General features: G+C 32.8%; 1 protein-coding gene across 3 annotated transcripts in view; it reads right to left on the bottom strand.

Moving 5' to 3' along the window:
• The window catches only part of LOC118192352 (epidermal growth factor receptor substrate 15-like 1), a 149,652-nt gene extending 124,199 nt beyond the window's left edge, over positions 1 to 25,453 (bottom strand). For all 3 annotated transcript variants that reach the window (XM_035363296.2, XM_035363297.2, XM_085819268.1), the window contains exons 1-4: positions 25,317 to 25,453; positions 22,767 to 22,811; positions 20,354 to 20,443; positions 10,628 to 10,771 (exon numbers count right to left, since the gene is read on the bottom strand). In XM_035363296.2, coding sequence (XP_035219187.2) covers positions 10,628 to 10,771; positions 20,354 to 20,443; positions 22,767 to 22,811; positions 25,317 to 25,346 — 309 coding nt within the window. In that variant the 5' untranslated portion in view covers positions 25,347 to 25,453. The remainder of the gene's footprint in view (positions 1 to 10,627; positions 10,772 to 20,353; positions 20,444 to 22,766; positions 22,812 to 25,316) is intronic.
• Between the last annotated feature and the right edge of the window lie 598 nt (positions 25,454 to 26,051).

Below are 26,051 nucleotides of genomic sequence, written 5' to 3'. Positions count from 1 at the left end.
TCATTGTACTGATCCAGAGAAAGTGGAGGCTATCCAGAAATAAGCTAAACCTCAAACAAAGAAACAACTGAGAAGCATTCTAGGCCTATGTAATTATTACACAGATTACATTCCACATTATGCTGAAACAGCTTATCCATTAACCAAGCTCACCAAAAGAAGAAGTCCTGAAGAGCTGTACTGGACAGAAAAACACGACGAAGCATTCGATAAATTAAATAAATGCCTAATGGACCAAGGAGCAAGGCGTTTGAATTACGGAGTACCTTTGCAATTAATTGCAATTACCTCCACATCTTCGTTCAGAGAAATGAATTAAATAAAAGAGAAGCAGTCGCTAAAGTTGATGAAAGAGCAGATAAGTTAAAAAACCAAGAATCACTAAGAGTCCTCATGTTAGGACACAGGAGGAGAGAGGAAGAGTTTATCACAATTAAAGGCGTTTAGCTCCCCAACTGCTGGAGCTCGATAACAATAGAGAGGCAACCAAGACGCGAAATGCATGAATGGTTGCCATGGAGACAAAACAGGTGATGGGGTTAAGCGCAGTTGCTTGAACCGGACTTCGGGAAAGGTAAGATACTGTATTCAAGCGTTTAGCTAAGAGCCTTGGGATGGTCGGGGTAGGGGCGAACGGGGTCACTGACCGAAAAAGGAGAAATAGTCGAAAAAGCGCGGTTGTGGAGAGATAGAATTAAAGTTAACTGTTGGAATAACTGGAGAAGTTTAGGAGCGGCGAAGAACCGATGGGTGAATTTTAAGTGCAGGCAGAATGAAGCGTGTATTGCAAATTAAATTGTGATTTAATTTTTGAGTGCAGTAAAGTATTGTATAAGACAGCAGTACTTGTGGTTTTTAAGGTAATAGTCTGGGTAATTATTTTTATGGAAATTAGATAAATAATTTAATTTTGTTTAAATTAAAGATATTTAAACAATTGATGAAGTCTGGCAGAAAAGGTCTTGGCAAGGGCAGGTATAAATATTAAGGAGCAGCACGGGGATGTACATGCGTGAAACGAAGCCAGATTAGGTCTGGGGGTGTGAGAATAATTAAGAGTAGCCGGGTTAGGCCCGTGAAGTACTGGTATTTAATCAGATTAGTTTCCCCAGTCAAGCAAGCAAACCCTTTTAGGCTTTCTAGGGAAGATGTTATAAGATCTGTCCATGACAGCCCTAGGTCTTTTGGCAGAACTGGGCAGAACCGGATTGTAAGCTGGAGTGGCATGCAAAACCGGGTTACTAATCTGTTCTATTCTTTGAAAAAATTTAGCCGAAACATGCTTGAAAAAAGCATCAAGGGGAGGAATTTTAAGATCAGAATGGAGTACTTCATTATGGACGTACCAGTGAGCATTAGTAAAGATGTGAAGCGTGACGTTTTTAAAAACTTGGATCTTCTTCAGATGGGAATTGGCTGCTGTGGCCCAGATGGGAGCAGCATAAGTTAGGATTGGCATGATGGTACTGGTATATAGGAGGACTTTGCTCCGGAGGGAGAGGTGGCTGGTTCTTGATATCAGTTACATTAGTTGGGTTCTTGCAGTCTTGGCTTTTGAGATGGCATATGAGATATGGACGCCCCAGATGAGTTTCGCATTCAAATAAACTCCGAGATATTTATAGTAATCCACCCAAGGTACATTTTCATTGTAGAGCTTGAGTGGTTGCAGTTGGCTGTGAACATTCCTTTTTCTGGAGAAGAAAACTGTGGCAGCACTCTTTGCAACATTAATTTTGATTTTCCAATGCCTAATGAAAGCACCTAGTCTTTATACCCCTGTTCCAGGGTTACCTTTTACAATTCAATGTGATGCATCTTCAACAGGTGTTGGAGCCTGCTTATCTCAACGGAAAGACGGAAAGTTGTACCCGATTAGTTACACCAACCAGAAACTAACCAAAACACAACAAGCATGGCCAATTATCGAGAGGGAAGCTTATGTTGTTATTTGGAGCCTGAAAAAGTTTGAAACTTGGATTTTTGGATCACCTGTGGAGCTGATAACTGATCACAATCCGTTAACTTTCATCACAAAGAACGCGGGCTTTAGCATTACAAAAGTATGATACTACAATTTTGCGTTGCCCAGGTGCTAAGTTGAACAATGCAAATGTGTTGTCCAACCTAGAGACTACTGAGTGACTTGTGTGAAAGAAAAAAACTTTTTATAGACATTTATGAACTCCTATGATTATTGTTTTTTTTTTGTGTGTGTATTTTCTTTTGCAGCTACTCGCATAGAGAACTTTTAAGTATACCATAGAAACTTAATGTATTCTATTGCTTTAGAATCGTTTGATTACTAATTTTTAATCATTTATATGTTACAGTTTTAGAAGTCTTGTAGTAGAAGTAACCTGTATAAGTATTGTGTTATGTATATTTCATCTTCAGTACTGACTGATTTGTAGACTTTAGTAGGTAAGTAACTCTTTTGTTTGACATCACCACAATTTGTCATATTTCAATACGCTTTCACCCTATTTCAATCTTGGATGGGGGCTGTGATGTATGGGTGATACCAACCAAGAAGATGTATAAAGGGCGCTGACTCTCAATCTGAAGGCGTCAAAAGTTTAGTTTCCAAGAGGAAGACCGACAGAGAGGTCATAGGGAAAGCTCGAGCCATTAATGAAACCAAAATTAACTTGTATTACTTTATATATTTCAGTTATTAGTATTCGTTTTGTGTTTGTGCAATAAATGTTCAAAATACAAGAAGGTGGAGTTATTTCTCTATGAGGCAGAGGATGAAGAAAGAGGTCATATCACAATATTAATTATTTTTTATAGTAATTAATAAAATTTTTATAGCATTTGTTTTGGTTGCACCAAACAGTGGGATTTAATGCCAATAGTGGACAAGCATAAAACCATAATGTCACATCCCACACACAAGATCTTTGCTTTGGTTTCATGTAAACAGAATCCTCAGAATACCAGTTAGTTTTTGCAAAGAATGATATTTTTTAATTGCTGTTTTCTGTTTTTCATTTGTATTTTGAGAGGGGGAAAGAAGACCTGAAATTGTGACCCTACCTTCTAAAGAATGGCAAACAGTGGAATATTTTCAAAATTATGGGACTGGTTCTATTGGTGTAAATCACATATAGTACAAATTTTAAAATTCGAATATCCAATATCTGAAATAATCTAATACCTGGACTACCAGAAAAAAATATTTTTTTACAAAGTCTACTAATAGAGATTACAATACTTCAAAAAAAGGGGGGCAGATGTACCATCAAAGGTGAATCTCCTGACTGAGATTCCAGTACATCACTTCTAAACACCTAATGGCTAGAGAATCACATTGTGGCCAATGACAACACATTGATCAATGTTAGCCACAATCATGCTTTCAGCCCTTAAGTGTTTGTGGAGGGGAGGGGTTACATTTTTCTACCTGACTTAAATAATAAGCCTAAAAATATATTTAAATTTTCACACTTTAAAAAGAGATTGCCATTTACAAAATTTGAAGAATGACTAAATAAACTTCCTGTTGAAATTTTCTGCTTTCTTAGAACAGCAAAATCTGAGCTTTAAAGTTCTCCTAATTCTCTATAATGCTCCAGGACATGTTACTGAACATCTCATAACATTGCACCCATATGCAGAAGTTTTAGTTCTTCACTGAACATCATTTCTTAATCCAAGCAATGGATCAAAGAATACAAAAACATTCACAGTATATTATGTTAGGCATGTCCAAAAATATAGCACTGAAGGAAAGCATGACACACTAATTGCATTTTGAAAGGAATTCAACATAAGAGACAGCATAGAAATGATTAAATTTAAATGGGAATAAGTGAATTTGTCAATAATCAATGCTTGCTGGCCAGAAAATGGCAACAATTTTAACCCTTTGATGCTAAAGCAAAGTTTAAAGTTTATAAAATTAAACATTTAGCAATAGTAGCAAGAAAAGCTCCCTGAGATTATATGTTGTGCAGACATTGAAGACAATAAAGAGGTTTCAAACTTAACCAATTTATTAACAATATATATATATATATATATATAAAAAGAATAAATTTAAACAATATCAGAGTCTTAGAAAAAAAATATAATATAACCATCATTTTCAAACTTTCATTCAATTCAAAAAATTTTTACCTGGTCTCCAAAAATACTGGCATTCAATACAAACAAAATGTCCTAAACAGAAATTATGCGGTCTCAAATGAAATTGGCTACAATTCAATAAGTCCATGATTAATGGTCAAGAAAGCACCTGAAATTTAAATTAAGTCCTTGAAAGCACTTAAATCTGGCCTAACTCCGCTTACAGTAAGTAGATGAACACGAGGAATCGCTGCTAACTTATTTTAAATGCCACCTTCATGAAGAACATGGATGCCACACACGGCAGTCACTCAGATTGTAGCCTCTGGAACCAAGGAACTTATTCTGGAAAGGTCATCTTGTATACAGGAACCAAGGAACTTATTCAGGAATAGTCATCTTGTGAACAGGAACCAAGGAACTTATTCACTGGACTGCACGCATCCTTCAAAAGGGGCTGGAAACCGCACACCCAAGAGCTAGGAAAGCAGGAACTAGAAGGGCTGAGCCAATCGAAATCGAGTGAATGGTTAGGCGGCATTTAGTAGCCTCTGCTACTTTAACCGTCTCTGTTGGAGATATGCCCTAAGGCATTGGGAAGAATTAAAAATTAAGGTGATTTACACCGCACCGACAAAGGTGAAGCAGGAAGATGTGCTAATGCATGTGAGTTGGTCAAGTAGATTTTGGAGAAGGAGGGTTCAAGCATCTGGCCGCCGTACAAGCTGTGATGTATCTTCACTAGTTGAAGAAAGATGATATGTCGAGGCCAGTCACGTGGGTGGTCACCCACCCAAGTACTAACCCCGAGCTCTGCTGCTGTAAACAGGGGAACCTGTGTGTTGAAAAAGTGAAAAGAAATCGTAAACATAGTGAAATTCCCTCAAATGCTTCTAAGCTGGTGATTACTCTTCACTTTCAGCAAATCTCATCAGTGTCATGGCTGCTTTGAACCCGGCAGTAAACTTCTCAGCCATGGTTTTTGCAGTGCGGATATTCTCAACGTGCTCAACCATATTGTTCAGAAATTTTTTGATTTTAGGATCTTGGATCCAGTTTATGATATCCTTGTACTCTGTGGGTGGGTTTTCCAATTTTTTCTTTACTCTATCACTGTAGAGAGGTTTCATCTGGGTTTTACTGCTGTCTTCCTCTGTTTCGATGAAATTCGAAAAATCTGCCGGCGTAGGGATCTCAGCTGCTGGCTTCGCCTGCTGCTTCTTTGCTTCATATCACTTCTTGTACATGGGGCAACCCCTGTATGAACTTACATGCAGTAGTGAGCAGAAGATGCACTTAGGTTTTTGCTCTGGCTTTAGAGGGCATTCTTTACTTCTATGGTGCTGTCCACACTTGCAGCATCACTCAGGATTTGAGCAAAGATGTTGCGAATGTCCATATTCTTTACATTTATAGCATTGAATTACGCGTTTTTTCGGGGCAAACTTCTCGATCTTGATATTAACACTTAACATATTGTTGAGTCCATGAATTGCACATCCTTCCTTCATTTTCTTCAGCTCCAACAGGAAAATCGGAAGTTTCTCGATAGCGTCTCCTCTTCGTCTGGAAAACTGCTTGACTTTACTTATCGGGAATTTCCTTCTCTCCAGATCTGCCTGGAGGGCTGAGCCAGAGCGAAGTGAGATACTTATACCAGAAGTAAGCATGACGTCATCTCACGGCAACCAATCTGCTATCGGCACAATTCGGCTTTCCAGATGACGTAACATCACTTTTCGTTTTTGCATCTTAATTAGGTTGAAACAGTGGCAAAACGCAAACAGTGGCAGTAAGAAAAAGAAGTAGAAGTAACTACTATATTACTTTAAAATAAGAACCAAGCCTAATAAACATTTCAAGGAGGGGAGATGATGCAGTAAAAGGGTTACAATAAGTCATATTTTCCAACACCCTTCAGCAGACGCGCATCACTGCGCTACGTTAGTACACGCACGGGACAAATTTTACCCCAGTGTTTGTTTTTCGGAGTTCACCCCCCAAAGTATAAATAAATGCATTTTCTATGTTTTAAATGAATGTATAAATGACAAATAGCTTTGTGAATTCTGTTAAACCTTTTTTCCAATTTTAATTCAAGATAATCTTACTTTAAGTTATACAGTCAAAAGTCGTTAATTTGGAAACCCATAATCCGGACCTCAAAACTAAAAACTTTCTGCGCATGCGCCACGTTGACACATGCGCAAAGGCGATTACGCATGCGCGTAAGACCTTTACGACTGCGCATATGCGAATGCACAAGCGCAGAATACGTTTTCGCATGCACGTTTAATGTATAACGGACGGTATAAGCTAAAATTATCTAATTATCTATTTCAGTTAATATTGATGATTGCGTTGTTCCTTAATCTTCGAATTGGATGCGCTTATTATTTTTTGCAGACTGTAAGAACAATTTTATAAAAGTAAACTTGAACTTTCGATTATGTCAAATAGAATTTCCAATGCTGGAGCTCCCAAAGGATCTACAAAACGAAAGTATGTTTCGATGTCCGTCAAACAAAAAGTGGAATTGCTGCAAAAAATGGATAAAGACATGAAGAAGGTGACAAAGAGGTTAGTGAAAAAGAAAAAATTTCGATTGACAAGTTAGTCGGTATTCTCGGCACAGCAATTATGGGACTTGAACAGCGGAACTTTGTAACTGAACAAGAAATTATGTCTGTTTATAGAATTAAAGAGAAAATATTATCACATAAAACGAAGCAACCTAAACAGCTTACAGTGAAAGAAATGTTTAATAAAGTAAACAAATAAATATTAAGCTTTTTTTTTTTCTTTTTTGGTAAATTTTGATACTCTTTAGATCATAATTGTTCTTTATTTCATAAATTACGGTTTCATATTTTTAATTTTAGAAATTCTGCATGCCATCTTACAAGATTTAAACTGATGATCTATAATCCGGAATCGCCGAAGTCCCGACGAGTCCGGATTAACGACTTGACTGTACAAACATTTCCATACTGGTTACCTAAAGTAAGCCATAAAAATTGAAATTTATGCAAAACTACTAACTTATATAAGCTACATATATGACTTCTTATATTAGAAAAATCAGTTTTCATATGTACATACTTTTTAAACATAAGTATTTATTATAAAGATTGGTTTGATAAAGCATTAGAGGAATATGAAAAGGCAGTACTATTCGGTTTCGAGGGCCGTAAAAAATTGCCAAAGTATTATTGATGCCAATGCTGCCAAAAGTAATTGCGGCAACCCTAACGCAGGAAAGGAAGTATAATAGTAAATAACTATCTAATACTGATGTTTTAATTTAGATGAAAGGTTAATTTCATATAATATTTTGCTACCGAGTTATCGCTAAAGAATAATGTGCATAATTTTGTCAATTTTCTTTTACTTTTTAAGTGTCAATAGGTCGATGTGTACATATATAAAGTCAAGGGTGTATGCAGTGCCATTTTTGTGCAATTCTGGGATTTTTTTTTTAAGTGAAAATAAGTCGATGTGTACATGGATACCGAGTATGTGCAATTCTTAAAAACGTGTCAAGCAGTGGGTGATTCTGCACTTTACCCAAAATTCTATCGCAGACTTTTCATCATAGGCAATTCCCAAATTGTTAAATCCATAGGATATCAAAAAAGGAATTAAAAATTAAACTAGTATTTCAATGGCATCCTAAGAAGTATAGAACTATATAAACTTACGCAATCTGAAATCAGCGCATACACTAGATTTGGCACGCTGTTAAATGGGCATGTTTGCTAGATTTGGCGCTTTCATGCATACATTTTCGCTGAATTTTTTTTACGGCCCTCAAAACGGAATAGTACTGAAAAGGCGGCATTCTTACTAGCTTTCTTCCTTAAAACACAATATAATGTCATACAATTGTTCATATCAAAGAATAGATTCTAAATACGAATATTAAAAAATATAAATAACACGTAAGTTTTCCGCCCCCCCCCCCTCCTAACTTAGTTTAATTATTCAAATAATCTCGTTTTGAACAATCCTCACATAACGTGACAACATTTTTTTACAAACAATTTCTAAGGGTGAAGGTCTGCTGCATCTTCTATTCCTGCCAACCTTTTTACTCCAGTTTTGAGCTCTTTCGAGAGAGATAGAATTGCAGCCCATTTTCAGACATGTTCTTTTACAAGCTCTAATGCTAAATCTTTCAGAAAAGTACTTCGGTTAATAATCACTTGGTCGATGAATAATAAAAGCATTTATATCTGCAATGGTGGTGACATTTTCTTGAAACAGACTAAGTTCCACATAACTCATCAACAGTATAAACATCACCTTTTATACAGTTGCAAAAAAGCTATCATTTTGAGCTTGAGCTGCTCCTTAGATAATGGATCTTTGATTATCTTCATGCATGGATGATAGAACAAGAACCGATTTACTCTTTTTTGGAACATATGAAGTATGAGTTAATTCTTTACCTCTAAACCCAAAACGCGGAGAGTACAAAAGCCTGTTTTATTTGGCAGAAATTCTTCTGGAATTTCACGCTTATCTTTTTGAAGTATCCCGAAACATGTCAATTTGTGCTTTTTCAATAATTCATTGGCCAAAAGAATGTCCTTGTCAATAGTTATATTTCTTTCACTGCCACTTGTGGATGCAATAAGTCTTTGTACAACATCCAATGCCACATTTGACTGTCTATATAGTCAGACAGGCTGCTGACCCGCATAAATTTCTAAGTTGTATGCGTAAAATGTATGAGAATCGCACAAAGTAAAAGTTTTTATTCCATATCTTGGAAGCTTACTTTTTATATATTGTCTGAATTGGCACCTTTCTCGAAAGGGTTCTAATTTTTCGTCTATAGTATAATATTCAGATAAAGAATATATTTTTCATATGTTTTTGATAAATATTTCAAAAACATTTCTAGTAAGTGCAAGTCTAGCCATCATCTTTCGCTCTGCTTGTAAATTTATGTCATCAAACCTAATACACCTTAACAGGAAGTGGAATCGGTTGATAGACATTTATTTGAAAAACAGTTATTTCGCTTTCTTCAGCTGACCACAAATCTTTGCTTTGAGAGGTGCTGCTCTCAGCCGTCCAGCATAATATAATAGGAAAAATGCCTTCAATTCAGCTACATTTGTCTCTTGTGCATCAATTTCTCTAGAGAATTTGTTTCTTATTGATGAAATGTAAATGTTTGTTGATTTTACCAAATCTTCCATTATATCTTCATCAAAAATTTGCAATAATCGCTCAGTTGATTTTTTTAATTTCTAAAGCTCTTCATAACACCAGGTAAATGTGTCACTACATCATGCGGCCATGTCCGAATGTTTTTTGAGGATAATTTTTTACTTCAAATTGTTCCATCTTTTCAAACATAAAAAATCATCTATGTCAAAGAAGATATGCTCCCTAAATCATGTGAATCATTCTATTTTTGGTCAGAATCAGTTCCGCGAGCACTTTCAGAAATATTATTGCACTCAGAATCGGAATCTTCAGTTTCGGTATCAATTTCAAGACTAGCGAGAAGAACCCGCAATCGTTACTATTCTCGCTCATACGCACTCATCTCAATGAATGTCTCTCTAGAAGTGAAACGTTAGTACACGCGCGGGGTAGCTACAATTCAACTTCACATTCCTTCCCCGAAGACACAAAATCCCAAGGACACGGAAAAAATTCCTCTGGACGACTCTTGGAAAGGTACACGAAGTACTAGAAAGATCACATACGATCTTCCCTTATTTCTCTAAGAAAAGACTACACATGGGGTGGATTTTACCCCAACGCATGTGCTGACGGGTTAAATGACTTCCATCGACTGAAAATGAAGCCAAGAAAATTGTGAAAGTTACAAAAGCAATATTTTCTGATGATTGTTAAATGATAAATGAAAAACTGGATTACCTTATAACACCACCGATGGAGAAAGCACCAATAGTGAAGAAGATAATACAGCATTTAATGTACAAGAAGTTAAATGAACTGTTAAGAAAGGCACAGAAACTGTCTGATTTCATAATGGAGATTGACCCAAATGAAGGGAGAAATGAAAGAACACTTTATGAGAGGTACTGAAAAACTTTGAACTCCTTACTGTGTAACACTTAATTAATTACATCAGGCATCGCTCTAAGTAAAAATTACCAGCTTTTTAAAAATATAACTGTATCATATACCTAATCAAGCAGTAACAGAAATTCTTTTAATTAACATTTATTTCATTTCCCCCTTTTAATTACAATAATATTTAGGTTTGTGTAAATTATACATACTTTCATAAATTGAACTATAACTAACCCTTTTTCTCTAGAGAAAGTTACCTTTGTGGAACAGAATTTTGCCATAAGCGTAGTGTGTTAATGATGTAAACCCCATGTTCGGCAAGGGTTTACGGCATAGCTAGAAGAAGCCCAACTAGTTTAAACAACATTATAATTTTCAACATAAAAAATAGTAGTTGAATATAAGTTACAGAGTGGTAAAATTCTGGCATCAAATTTTATAACATTTGCTAAATATTTATTTAAAAAGTAATAGTTTACTGTTTAATTGTTACCATTTGTGGAGGCGGCACATCAAGGCTCATATTTGCTATAGTGAGATCCTTCCCATTTTGCTGAAGTGCAATAAGTTTAAGAGCAACAAAGAATCCTTGCTTATCCAAGAATCCTTTCCCTTGAGGATCTGACATATCCCATATCTATAAAACATATTGAAACAAATTAATTTTAATAATATTAGACTTGAAAATATTTCTACTTTTCAAAATTTAGATAAAGTACAAAGTCCATAATCCAGACTCGTCGGAACTTCAAACAATTCCGGATTATAGATCATCAATTTAAATATGGTCAGATGGCATGCAGAAATTATACAATTAAAAACATGAAACTGTAAATTATGAAATAAAGAGTAATTATGTTCTAAAGGGTATCAAAATTTACGCCCCCCCCCCAAAAAAAGCTTGATATTTATTTGTTTACTTTATCAAACATTTGTTCAATGTAAGTTGTTTAAGATGCTTCCACAAAAAATTCAAAAAGTTCCTTTTTCTTGTGTCATATACAGAGGACTTTCCAATGCCATACTCCTCACATAATTTTGAGACGGATATGCCTTTATCCATTTTTTGCAGCTACTCCACTTTTTGTTTGATGGACATCGAAATATGCTTTCGCTTTGTGGATCCCTTGGCAGCTCCAGAATTGGACACTTTTTAACATAATCGAAAGTTCAACCTTAATTTTATAAAATTGTTCTAACAGTCTGCAAAAAATAATAAGCCAGATCCAATTAGAAGATTAAGGAACAGCGCAATCTGCAACATTAACTGAAATGCCTGAGAATCAGTAAAGATAATTTTAGTCTAGCTTATACCTTCTGTTATACATTAAACGCACATGTGTAAAGCATACAAAAAAAAAAAAAAAGTTTGTCGCTTTGAGGTCCGGATTATGGACGTCCAGATTACAGACTTTGTACTGTAACATATCATTTTAGCTTTCTTTATTTTTTATTTTTAATACAGTACACTCTGCTTTTTATATAGATTTTAATATCATAACTAATTTAATTACTAAAATATACAAGTTTGAAATTATTAATTTTTGACAATACTTTTTTTAAAAAAAGTATAAAGAAAAAATAAGAACTTGTATGCAAAATATAGAGTCTCTGTCCTCTTACAGCACACAGTAAAATTCATTGGAAATACTTTAGCCTTTGCCTTTCCTTATTTAAAAAGAATTCAATATTAAATAAATAAATAAATTTAAATAAATTTTAAGTATTGAAAATGAGAAATTTCAGTATGGCTTTAATATAAATGCACTGCAATACAAGTGCAAATTACAAAAAATACTAAATAATCTTCTTTAAATAATCTATACATTCACAATTACTGACTAAAACTGAGCATTTATAGTGAAACTTCTGATTCAATTCTCTGTAGCAAAGTAGATTTATTGAATGGATGTTTCCATGACCTCCCCAGTGTATCATGCCAAACAATTTCTCTTATGATCATTTTTACAGAGTCACATTTTCTGAACAGATTACTCCTCAATACTTGATGCAATTGAGTATTATTCCAAATACAGTATAAATGATTACGGTAAATCAGGAGGTCTACTTATTTCAGGTGTAGTGCCTACTTAGAGAACTTCCAAATAGAAAAATACTTTAATTCATGTTAATAAAATAAAAACCAAAAAAATTTCTAAAACTTACAGAAGAAACTGCCATTGCTTAAAAATCTCAGCCAACAGAGTGGGATTGCATCCACAGTAGTCTTTTCAACAATTCAAAAAAATATTGTTTATATTAAAAAAATACAAAAACGTATTAAAATATGTATGGGGTATATTAAAAGCATTATAAATTTTTAGATCTCAGTTAAAGACAGCTAGTGATATGTCGGACAGCTTGTAACCTAATCTACTTTGACCATAAAATGTTTACTAATTCTCTACACAGCAGCATCAATTATACTCAATTTAAGGCACTGAATTCATTTTGTATTTGTTTTATTGTGTATAAGTGTGTCCTAGAATTTATTTTAAATCATACAAAATTCATTCTTGGAGATTACATCTGATTGAAGTAAATACATTAATTATTCTCAATTACATATATTAATACTTATTAATAACACACAATAATTGAAAATCATAATGAATCAGTTTTTTTATAATAGAAGAAAACATAAAAAAGTAAGTGAAACATGACAATTAGAAACAACTGTTACATTTAAATTTGGAAAAGCATTAAAGGACATAGGTTTTAATTAGCTTTAGTTTGACAGAGGTTTTAGACAAGATTCTATCAGTTTCAAAGGCAAACAGGTACAGATCCCTTTTTATCGGCAGCAAAGAAATTTACAATGAAGGAAAAGCCACAATTATATTTATAGCCAAAAGGAGTCAAGTGAACGAGAAGGTAGGGCAGTCTGTTAGCAGAAATAGTAACAAATATTGAAACATTAAGTTAACAGAATTTTAAAAGTGTTAGGAAGGACTGAATTGAAATTATCATCATCAACTAAACAAGAAAAATCTTTGAGAATGTGAAAAGTTTCAAGAAAATCTAATTCTCTGATGGAAGACCCTTTCTGAATAGTTTTTGGAGACACAAAGTCAAAATTGTGATTAAATTCCCATCTATGACTGGCTAATGAAGACGTGTTAATTTCACTTTGTCAGACATAATGATGCAAAACTTTTATTAGTTTAGTCAATGTATCTCTAACCACACTGACAAAATATGCTGTAAATTCCCCAAGAACTAAAGTCAGAAATGGAATCTTTAAGAATAGAACCATGGATTTTATTGATAGGAGAGGAAATGACTTGAAAATTGAATTTCTGGAGAATCCACACAATTTTGTAACTAACGGAAGTACAATTTATAAATGTCATTCTCAAAAGCAGAATGTCTTCTTTGAAGGCAAGATGAAAATTTATTCGAGGCTTTATCAATAACCATGGGAGAAAATACTCAATCAATGGTAACTAATCTAAAAAAAAAATTGAATTTATTAGCAAGCAAAGATTCTGGGAAACATACTCTGAGAGAATGAAACACACAACAGTAAAAAGAAGCCATTTCTTTGTTTAGCTGGGCTACATGACTTGACATCGAGAGGCAAACAAACAGAGATGGGCTTTCGATAAATAGCAAAGTTGCAATCAGATTCATTGCAGATTATAAGGACATAAAGGAAGGGATGAGTATTGTCAAATTCAGTTTCAAAAGTGAATTGGATGGCAGAATCAATCGAATTTATAATAAATAAAATTTGTGATAAATTTTCTTTATTATCATAAAAAAAGTGTGAATGTGTCGTTTACAAAGGGAATCCGCAGATGAAAAGATAGTTTCTCACATAATTTTACTTCAAAATAGTGCTTATAAATGTCAGCAAAAGCAGGACAGAGGGGGTTACCCATAGCTAATCCTTCAGTTTGGGAATAATATTCATTTTGGAAAATGAAGTGTGTTGGTCTCAAAGAGACTTTAAGAGAAATTAACAATTTCAGTATATGTGAAACGGAAATCTCAAAACCTGGTTTCAAGACATTTTAGAGCTTCTTCGACTGAAACATGTTATTTTGCCTAATTTTATGTTTTATTTTGGTATGTTTCTTTTCTCTCTTAATACTTTATTTGTAAGGGAAATATGTCTGAAGTATAAAACTGTTTTTTTAGCTTCATCTTCAAAAATGGTAAACAAACATATTTGTCCCTCTTGATTTTTAGATGGTAAATTAATTAAAAAAGGGAAAATACATGAGCAAATAATGGTGCCGATGATAAATTATCATATAATACAATGACAAAGGTTCAAATATGTCATATATATATAAAACTAGTTTATTTACTCATAGCATGAAAATATTTAAAGTATTAATAATTATAACTAATAAATACTAATTAATTTATACTTATCAGTCAAATAAAATATACTGATTAAATACAAAATAAAAATTTAAAAACTTAAGAGTTAATTTATAAAATTTTAAAACCTAAATTAAAAATTATTCATGTCTATTTATGATCATCAAATATGTCACACAGAAAGAAATTACACCTTTTTATAAAAAGTAACGAACAAAATACAAAAACTGATTAACTGTTTTTTTTTTTAAAAAAAGGAGAGCGTGTTAGCTCAATCTTTCTTTGAAGCCCTTAAATTTGCTTTAATTACTGGTTTTTGAGATACATTAAATGCCTAATAGATCATGATTAATTAAAAGCCTAACAGAGCATGATTAATGCCAGTGAAATCATATCAGATTGCCCTTTAGTAACAATAATAATTGCAAAGCCACCAATAAGCACATTTAGGGGTCACACATGCTAAAATCATGAAGGGTTCCATGTTCCAAAGGGCTTCACACTAATTAATTTTTAAAAACTATAAACATACTACGAGTCTTAAGCCTTTGAAAATTCAATTGGGATGAGTCTCCAGCTTCATAAATCCATCACTAAAGCTAATTCTGCTACTCATTCAAGATTATCAATCAAATCTTATTTGCCGGCTTTCAATTGTTACCAATGGAAACTCTGCAAGGCAAAAACTTGGTTGGGTGCCTATGTATTAATATAACCACATTGGCATAATTTGATGATATTTTACAGATGGAAAAGTACTTATCGACTGCAAGTTGATGGTTTTCATGACTTTTTTTTTTTTTTTTTTTTAATTTCTAGACTATTGATATACAACATAAATTGGTAAAAATTATGAACACAGAAAAAGACAACATACTTTTGCAATTTAAATTACAAATTTTAATTATTAGATATGGATTATATGATATATTTAAAAAATAAAATGCATATCTCCAAATCTCTCTGCAACTTTTTGCACTTTCTTCTTTATAAGTATACAGTGATCTGTTTTCGCTACAGAGACTCAATATTGTGCAAACATCAGCAGCACAAGCTATCTACCAAACACATCTCACTGTTTTCTCTTTAGAGATTCCGTGAAAAAAATTTGTATTCCTGCAGAAATTTCACTGCAGTTTCTTTTACTGCTAGAAAATTCCCCAAATGCACATTTTAAAATAAAGGTAAAAAATACCACAACTTGCTTGCAAAAACCACTGGAACTTGGAATACATAAAAAAGGGGGGGACCGCATATGTAAAGATGTTACTTAACTGAAAGATCGTTATGAGCATCGTTTCCAGAGTTCGGCCCATTCTGAAAATTTGGCAACTTCTACTAAGGTAAACATGGAAGCACCATTGGCTAAATGCCAAACAAATCTGGTCATGCACATACATAAGACAATAGACATACTGAGAAAATAACCTGCAAACTATGTACAGCAGAACCCTGATTATCTCAGCTAATGTAGACTGATGTTAACTTAGATAACACAAATTAATACAAAGAAAATTTTAATACTATAGCCTTAATGGATATGTTGTAGGGAATTTACTAAAATACTGAATTCATGCAGGTAAATAATAATATAAAACTTAAGTATGTTCAAATACTGTTACGTAGAAATGTAGAGATATACATGTAGTACTAAATATGATATGTAAAATATACTTGAAAATGTGTACCTGCAGTACAAATGAGATGGTGTACCATATACCTAACCTACTGCACATTTTCAAAAAATCAGTAACAGCCTTACGTTTCATTGTGTTGCCTAATTTTCTTGACGTCATATTACATAGATGCTGCAACATCATGTCAGCTGCTGATATGTCATCTTCCTCTTCAGCATAAAGCAGTGCCTTTTCTATTCTGTTCACTAGCTGCCTTTTTAATCATTTCACCTGATCTAGCCTATTAATATTAACAAGCTTTTCTTCTAATGATAAAATCTTCAATCAATGTTCCCCAAGCTCTCATTAGAGCACACACACACACACACATAAAAAAGGCCAAAGCAGCTCATGTTGCTCTGCTGTTGTAAAATTAGCTACGTACATGAGGTGCAATATGAAAACTAAAAACCAACTGATTCTTTTCACTCAGCATCGAGCTTACTGAGCTCAAATGTGATAATGATGGGGTTCTTATCTTTATGGTTTGAATTATTGCTAAAACTCAAATCTACAGATTGTTTACCTTTCAGCAACATTATTTTAATGACCTTCATTTTATTTACTGCATTGGGATTATATAACACAGAATCTCAGTTAATGAAAACTCGGATAATCAGGATTCCACTCTTATAACAGTATAATAAAAGAGTTTAATAAAAGTATAATAGTGTTAAATAAAAGCAGCAATAAACCTTAAAAAAAGGCTTAAGTATGTCCTATTTTAAGGAATCATTCAGTCCTTTTCTATTATTGGAAACGGATTGAAAAATGCATGCATGTATATATGTGTGTACACATGCATACATGCATACATACATATGTCCATGCATAGTATAAATCAGCAGTTGGCAACTGGTGGTCCGTGAAAATTTTTTGATGGTCCGCAGAAAAATTGGGACTTTATTTATATTTTTATGAAGATTCAGTTTAAAAAATGGCGAGTAACAAAATCTATTATGGAATATGGATTATAATTTTTTTTTCTAATTTTAGCTACTACTCTTAGGAAAATTCCTTCTGAATTTAGCGACTTTTTAGCTACTTTTGCAGGTGTATCTAGCAACATTTGAAAGTGAGAGTTGGCATCCATGGATATGCTGCTGTTATCAATAACAGAGTGAACTGGAATTCTCTTTTCTTTAGAATTACAAACATATGCTATTGGGGTAGTTAATAAAACAGTTTTCATTGTGTCAATATGCATCTTGATAGATTTTTATGAGAACCATCCGCATTGTTGTTTATAATTGCATCATGGAAATTTAAGCTTTTGTTTTATCTAACTGTTGATCGATAGCGCCATTGCTGAGTAAGAGATGATTATTATGTTTACAATAATTAAAAATTGGGGGCATAATACTGACAGTTAATTGATATTGCTCTGTGTTTGTTCTTGCTTTACATGAAGTTCCTTTTCAGTGATATGGAAATGTAAAACTTTCTGTACAAGAAGGTAAGATTTCTGTTTTGAAAGCGCAAACGATAACGTTGCCAATAATGGTACAACTGATGCCAAACGGAACATCTTCGCTGGTAACCTTTTACGCCTCAGTTTCAAAACAAGTCGCAGCCATTTCTTATCAGATTGATTGCTTTTGTCAATACTGGCATACAATTACATAGAATTTTTAAAGATAGTTAAATTTTATCCAAGACAATTTGCGGTAATTAAGTCAATTAGAATGCAATCACACCGCTCACCCAAAGGCGAAAATACAGAAAAGGCAACATCAAGTGTTCAATTCATGAGTTCTAATGAGAATGCACTAGCGAAGTAAAGTACTGCGGTTTTTTTTATTTCTGAGTAAGCTATTCGTACGAATTTAAATAATTCTTGCATTTAAACTTCTATTCCAAACTAAGATTTAACTTGAAATTAATGTAGATAATTACTGAGAGAATTAGATTTTTGTAGTAGTTTACGTGAGATGAGATCACTTAGGGTTACGTGATACGAATAGGCAAATCAGGATGTTGAACCATGAAAGCATAGTAAATTTTTAAATTAATGTCTTTTTACAAATTTATTGTCTTTATTTATTAGCTTTTCACAAAATTTTAAACCATATTAAAACAAATGTGCCCTAATTTCACCAAATGTGGCGATATGTGTTCTGCGCTGGTTTTTGGCACAATTGCGTGTTGTATGGCAACTCTTCACGTTGAAAAATCTTTTCCTGGAGTGGTTTAATTGCTTGTTGGTTCATGTCGTACGTGTTTTGAAATGGCCTATGTTACAATTAGAGACATGGTGGGAAGATTTCAGTCGCATATTTTAGATTGTGTGGAAGGTAAATTTATTATTAATAGGTACAATGTTGGCGTTGTTAACGAGTCTTTTGTTCACGGGTATGTTTATGAGGATTTTAAAACGTGACTTTTAAAACGGAGTGCGAAATGCAGAGTTGCTATGAGAACTTGGACGAAGAAGGGCATTTCTGATAGCTCTTGTGGATTTGCAGTCAAATGGTTCAGCGGAGTTTAAGATTTGGATTGGGGTTTTGGTGCAGCAAGTTAACTTTGGAGGAAGTTTTTATCGTTACTTTCGAAATTTTGAATCTCAGAAAGACGTGATATAGCAAAATCGTGGCACTTTCGTTCAGAAACGTTGTATGACTGCCGAAATTTTATTCAGTAATGTATTATGGTAAGTGCATTTTATTTCACTGTTTTTATTTTGTAGAATGTTATGTTCATTGTTTTTTTACTATGAATTTTTGGTGTTTTTGTTGTTTTTTGAATTGTTTGTAATTTAATTTAGTTTATTTGGTTGATTTGTGTGCAATGCCTAGATTGTGCAATTCGTAGATTTTTTTTAAGTTTAAACAGGATGCTGTGTACATGGTACTCCTTGAAATTTATTGTTGTTATGTTAATTTATTAAAGCGAGGTGTGCGTAGTTCATAGATTTGTTCGTTGCCTAGATTGTGCAATTCGTAGACGTTTTTTAAGTTAAAATATATCGCTGTGTACAGTGATTCTTGTCAAATAATTTTGGCTAGAAACTTTACGTTTTTGCTATCTAAATTTTTTGTTTTTGCTTCGAATTTTTAGCTTAAATTGTGTGTTCAAAGGAGACATTTTAGGCTTAAACTTCAAAATGTAGACAAAAAATTTATATAGTAATATGGCAGCATGGAGTTTCTCGCCAAAAATGTTTGGCGACCTGAGGGCGCATATAATAGTTCCAAATAAAATAATAAAAAAATTCTTAGAATTAACATTTGTTAACATTTTTTATGTGTATACTGTATGTTGTCATCAACAAAGTCTGCTTGGCGAGATCTGCGACGGCGAAACAGAAAAGTACTGATTTTTGTACTTTTCAAGTAATTTTTCAATGTGAACGAAATATGTGTAGTTTGCTGATTATTATTGCATAAATGTATTTATCTTTTTTTTAATTAATATTAGTGAGCCACCAAATATAAAATTATGTATGTAGTGGTCCGTGAAGTTTTAAAGGTTGACAACCGCTCGTATAGATAGACATATATATACACATAAACATATTTCTGAAGCTGGACCTGATAAACAGAAAAGTACCAATCATTCCATAAAAATAAAGCTTTACCTAATTCATCTGCCTGCAAAGAAATGTCAAGTAAGAAATCAGGTTAATCTTTATGCTATAAACAGAAAACATAAAATTCTACAGTCACATCATACCACCATTAGCAATCAAATATAAGGTAAAATTATCAATATTCAAGTGATTTTAGCCATTCATTTAGTGATGGGATGCTAATGTAATATGAACATTTCAATTTAAATTATTCATTTTAAGAATGCAGACTGCCCAAGCAGAAACTAATTTGCATGTTCAGCCTGATATTCTTTCAGTAATCCATCTGTAATTACTCTTTTTTTTTTTTTTTTTTCCCCTTCACTTTTAATCGCTTTTGATGACAAGAGAATGGAAAAACTTGAAACAAAGCTTCATTTTTATTACATCATATCAAAATATTAATAAATACAAAAAGATACAAAAATATTTTTTAGGAAATTCCTAAATATTATTTATATCTTATTTATAATTGTCAAAAATATAATTCTATATGACAAATATCAGCTTATCTAATTTACAATCTAGTCAATTATAAGATTATAAGTAATGAGTATACTATTACAATAATGATAGTATAATATATAAGTAATGAGACACCAATAATAAACTGACAGCTAAAAATAAAAATTAGAAGTCTTACTTTGCTTAGTATTGCATCTGGAAGACCTGAACGTTTGAGAAAAGCAGCTGCTTCAAGAGCTGACACACTGCCAGTCTCAGCTGGATCAACCTAAAAAAACCCAGAAATACCTTATTCAAATAAAAAAAAAAATGTACTTAAGTAGTATATATAATTAATAGAATGCACAAAATCATATATGTAATTTAACTGAAATTAAGATGAAAGATTTATAGGTTGAAAGACGTGTAATTACTGCAGTGACCAAGAAATTTGCATTGCTAATTACCAACACTGTTGTTTCTAAATGTAGGTGGCCTCTCTCATCAAAAAATATGCAATCATATTTTCTTCTACATTTGAGATACAGTCTGTTGGTAAATTTTCTGAATATAAGGTAGATATTTTTCTTATTTACCTCTATTGTAGCTACTAACTATCCATATTCAACTAATTCAGAAAATACCCGCAGTAATTTTTCAGAAATCAGAATACTTTCTGATTACTTGCATCCCCACAAAAAGGTCGCAACTAAATTTTACGTTCATAAACAGATGAAAAGCATCTCTTTGACATTTATTATATGAGAAATACACAAAAGTGTATATGGCTGATATTTAGATTTTTATGGCTAGTGGATACTGTTCAGCAAAATGACAGTTAAACGTAAAACATATAAATCTACATTAATTCAAAGATGTATGTGGTACAAGTCTGCATGGACTGGTTATTGAAGCATATATACTCTAAAAAATGCCTCAAAATACAGCAATTCTACCAAATGTTGAGATGGGTGGAGTGTGAATAATCAGAAAGTGCCACCACATCCTTTAGTTTATTAATTAGCTTAACATTTCATGAATTTAATTTCATATGTGAAAAGCACATAAGTAAACTTTCAGGTACTTCTTTATTATACTGGCTACTGAAATACCTTTATTATACTACCACTTTTTTGGTTACTCAGCTTGAAAATCACATGAGTTGCACATTACACATACTTCTTTTGTCAATTTCTCCCTGATAAGGTTTGTAGCTAGTTTTGCTGGCTGCATATTATTGGTTTCTGGTTTGAATCACAAAGAAGGCTTGGATGTTCACAAATGCATATATAGTACACGGTACTTAAAATACTGTCAATTCCAATGTATTTACTCCATGCCTTTCCTTTTAGAAGTCTTCAGCAGTTACTTGGGCTTCCTTTTAACTATTCTTCTGTACATGCTTGGATTATTTTCATTACAAGAAAACTTTTCATGACAGACTTCTTCTGATTAAGTATCAAGTATGCTAGTTTTCACAATGTTAAATGATAGAATTTCATATACATTTTCATTATAACTATCATCATAATCAAAATTACAATACATTCCGATGAATTCTTATCACAACATTCATTTTCTGAAAATTCATTTAACAGCTTTACAATCTTCTCAAGAGATTCCTGTATCATGCTATCTCTTCATATGTGAGAAAACTGTATGCCACCCAAAAAAAGGGTGGAGGGGTGGTCCAGTCATAAATATTGGGATGGAGCTTCTCACTCTTGTATGTGTAAAATCAGTCACCCTCTGTGATCACCTTTGACAACACTCTCAGTGATGAGATAGCTGAACAACTGATGGGTATTGGCCATTCCTGACAAATGTATTCAGTTGCAAGTATCTGGCTACTTGAAACCATAATGTTTATCAATTTACATGACTAACCCCTATAGGTGGTTTAATGAAATACCAGTTTTTTTATTTATTTATATAAATAAAACCGAATTTGATAAAACATTGGCAACATCTTCTTTGTAAGTCTCGTCTTTAGAATAAATTTTAAGATTAATATTAACTCATATTTACCTAGCAATTGGAAGAACAACAAAGGAATGTATAATAGCCAAACTTTAAAAGAATTAAATGGAGAATAAAAGTGTTAATGTTTAGTATTTTATCCAATTAGCCATCAGCAAGTCCTAAAAAAGCCACACCAGAATACTCCTCAATTCAAAAAGTTAATGGAAAAGTTATTTTCCATATATATGAACATTAGCATACTTTCTAAAGAAAGAGACAAAGTGGCATTATCCAGAGCTCATAATGCATCTCTATCATGCTGCAAACAAATCATTTGCCATGTTTCTCATCCTCTGACCTTACTACACTCTCTTATGAACGTAGTTCTAATGGGTCGATATAAAATAATTCAAGCTATACAAAGCTAAACGACAGCAAGCCACTGACGATATTAAACACATTATTCTGCCACTGCTTACAAGAGAGTCAAAAATGCTCAAATAAGAGGGTATTTTGTGCATGTTACCTTTAAAGGTAAATATGCAATAATTTTTATGTTACAAATAGAACTGTCTTATAAGCATTTTGCATAAACATTTTGAACACAAGAGTACATATTACATAAATTCAAAATGTACATCTTAACTTACCTGCCGATAAAATGCTTCATAGATTGCTGTATGTGACTTTGCAACCTATTATGAAAAATAATTCAATATCTTAGTACTATAAAATGAGTTTATAATAAAAAAAACTGCAACAAACTATCAAGCTACAGATATGTACTAATATGCAGCATAAGAATAATTTCTCGGTTTATTATACTAATATGCAATATGCCTTTTCAATTAAAATCTTTCAGAAGACCGATAAAAATTATTTAAATTTTCAATCTGACAGAAAACATAAATTAAAATAAATTTGCTACTAAACTGAGAATAGCTTTCAGAATTGGCATTTTGCCAGATCACATGAATTCATAATGTTGTTTTGCATTGAAGTAAGATAACATAATGTAATTGAATATGATGCAAAAGTGGAAAGACTATCAGTGTTTCTAACAAAGGTTTAGAATGATATTCTCTACCTATGCTGAACATTAAATTATAACACGATTTCGCACTAAACAATACCCAATATCCAAGATATTCAATGCTCTGTTTCTTAAGCAGCATTTAAATTTAAGATACAAACATTGCATGCACTTAAAATATCATATAGAAAAAATGATTAATTTTCGGATTATGGTAACTTGGCAATTTTTTGGTGAAAATTTGGCGACCAACCCTGCTACAGTAGCCTGTTAGTTTTTCTTTGGACGCCATTTTGTTTTCACAAAGTAAAGGCTTCTTTTTTTTTTTTTTACTCAAAATTTTTTTCCCAACAATCTGTGGTAAAAGTTTACAATTGGGCGCCCCTTGTTTATTGGAGATTCTTTTTTGACGCCAAGATTGGCGCCAGGAAGGCACAGTTTCAAGATGGCCGCTACACAAAACCAAAATAAGAAGTCAAAGAATTGCACAAGATCTGTGTCCATGTACACATCGATCTGTTTTTACTTAAAAAAACATCCTAGAATTGCCCAAACTAGGCATTGCGCACTGCTTTAAATATGTCCATGTACACATCAATCTATTTTCATTTAAATAAAATCGGGAAGTTAAAACTATCGTGGTAACCACAAATGAGGTTTCATCGCCAAAATTTTTTTAAAATATCGCCAATCGAAGGGGCACCCAATTCTACACTAGAGCCCAATCTGCTAGCCGAATTACACTTATGCTAGAACTTTTATGGAACAAAAGTGCTTAATCGTGACAAAGATTAGCTGCGAAATTGGGAGAAAGTGCAGAATCGCCCACTGCTTGCCGCGTTTTTAAGAATTGCACATACACGGTATCCATGTACACGTCAACCTATTTTTACTTAAAAAAACATCCCAGAATTGCACAAAAATGGCATTGCGCACACTCTTGACTTTATCCATGTACACTGCTAAAGTCCTAGCTAGTAACCTTTATCGCCTTACCAAAATGTCGCCAAACTACCTGTTACCATATTCCAAAGATTAGACAAAAAATACTGAATTGTCAACTCAAAATACCTTATAGATATGATCTTCATAGAATAATCATCCTCAAAGTGCTCTTTAGAAGGCCTCGCTGAAGTTACCCCTCTAAAGTAACTACTTCCAATAAAAACCAAAACTGTTTGCAGCTATGGGTAGTCATTTTAAAAAAGGAAGGCCTTTTTTTAACCAGTCTTAATAACTAACAACTATGAAGAGTACAGCTACTACAATTGGCATAAATGCAAAATTAAGTTTGTTGACTACTTTTATTAGATAAATAGGCTGTTAAGTTTCACTGAAAAGCAGCATATTACTTTTTATTACTTTTCAACGAAATGATTATAATGCAATAAGACTTTTATTACTATTCCAAAAAAGAGTTTATTTTATCTTGTTAAAAACCTAAAAGTATTATTACTTATTAGAATACTGAAGTAATATTATTATTAGCACTAGGAGGAAAAATTTCATGAAATGGTCAAGGCATAAAATGTACTTTACAAGATGGAAAATTTGATCATTAAATATCAACATATAAAGAGAAGCATTTTCATAATTCAGTGCATATCTTACAAAATATTCATTAACAGATATATTTAAATCACCACAGCAAGGACAAAAAGATTTTTATAAACCAAGAATTTTTCCATTTGAAGAAATATTTTAACATTGGAATTTTAACATGAAAGGCGATTAAAACCCACTTTTCGCTTTATGTAAATGTAACATAAGCGCACTTTTTAAGAATAAAAGTATATCAGATATTTCACTTACTCGGAAGTTATGTCACAGGCAATTTCACATTGGCCAAATATATCAATTACATTAAATAAAAAACACAGCTTATATTTTAAGTAACATCAAATGTATTATGTTCATCTCGAAATCTGTAACTTAAAATGTTTCAAGCTCTCGAAATATTTAAATCAAGATTTAGATCATTAAGGATCCCAAATGGTTAATGGCTATAAATTTCAGCGATTACTTTTACAGGTTCTTATTAATTTTGTAACATCACAGTATAACCAAAATGCATTTAAATTTGACAGTAAACTATTCGTTTTACATGAACAATTAAAAACATGGGTACTTCAAAGACCTTACGACTATGTAAAAATTACATAAATACCTGCGAAGGCGAAGGAAGCATCCCCATCATAATTTCCTATCATTCATGAAATTTCTTTACTAAAATTACTCAATTAAAATAAACTTTATAACACAATCTACTTCATTACCATCGTCCGCCCGAATTTTCAATAACAAATGCTGCCACTTCGTAATGTAAATAAGTGGAAAATATTGGAAGACTAAATTTAGTTTGGGGAAATTTTATTTGGTAAGGACCAAATACTGCATAAAATAACGCATTTGTCTATAAATTCAAAATTTTCAATTTCTTCTCACCTGAATAAAATATAAACAAACATAAAGGAAATAATTCGTATTTTTGGCAGTTAATTTACCTGCATACCTGCATAACCTCCTTGGTAATTTTATGATTTAGGAGCTTTCGCTTCGATCACGAAAGCTGGAGGCAGTATCTAAACATAGCTCTGAAATTTTTAAATAAGTGTTTCAGTAAATGTTTTCAACTCTCTAAAAAGTTTAATGCACCTTTCCTATGCGATGTGTCATTCATCAAATTGAGAAGGAAACTTGGCTTCTTCGAAACTTCAAACATCTTGTTCGCACACGAGAAATCCAAAAGAAACCCTGACACGGAATATTCAGATAAGCAACATTCTGTTCTCTATACAATATCTTATTCTCTATCACTAAAGTGCCATTAAATTTCTATATTTATTTTTTTCATAAGATTCTAGCATTATACAATAGTTAGTAATAGTAGGAAATCATGTGG

This window comes from Stegodyphus dumicola, chromosome 6 (genome assembly GCF_044657685.1).
Source record: "Stegodyphus dumicola isolate Sdum_Otavi_A_Nest chromosome 6, ASM4465768v1".
NCBI classification, from domain to species: Eukaryota; Metazoa; Arthropoda; class Arachnida; order Araneae; family Eresidae; genus Stegodyphus; species Stegodyphus dumicola.
This window is presented reverse-complemented; position numbering and strand designations above follow the sequence as displayed.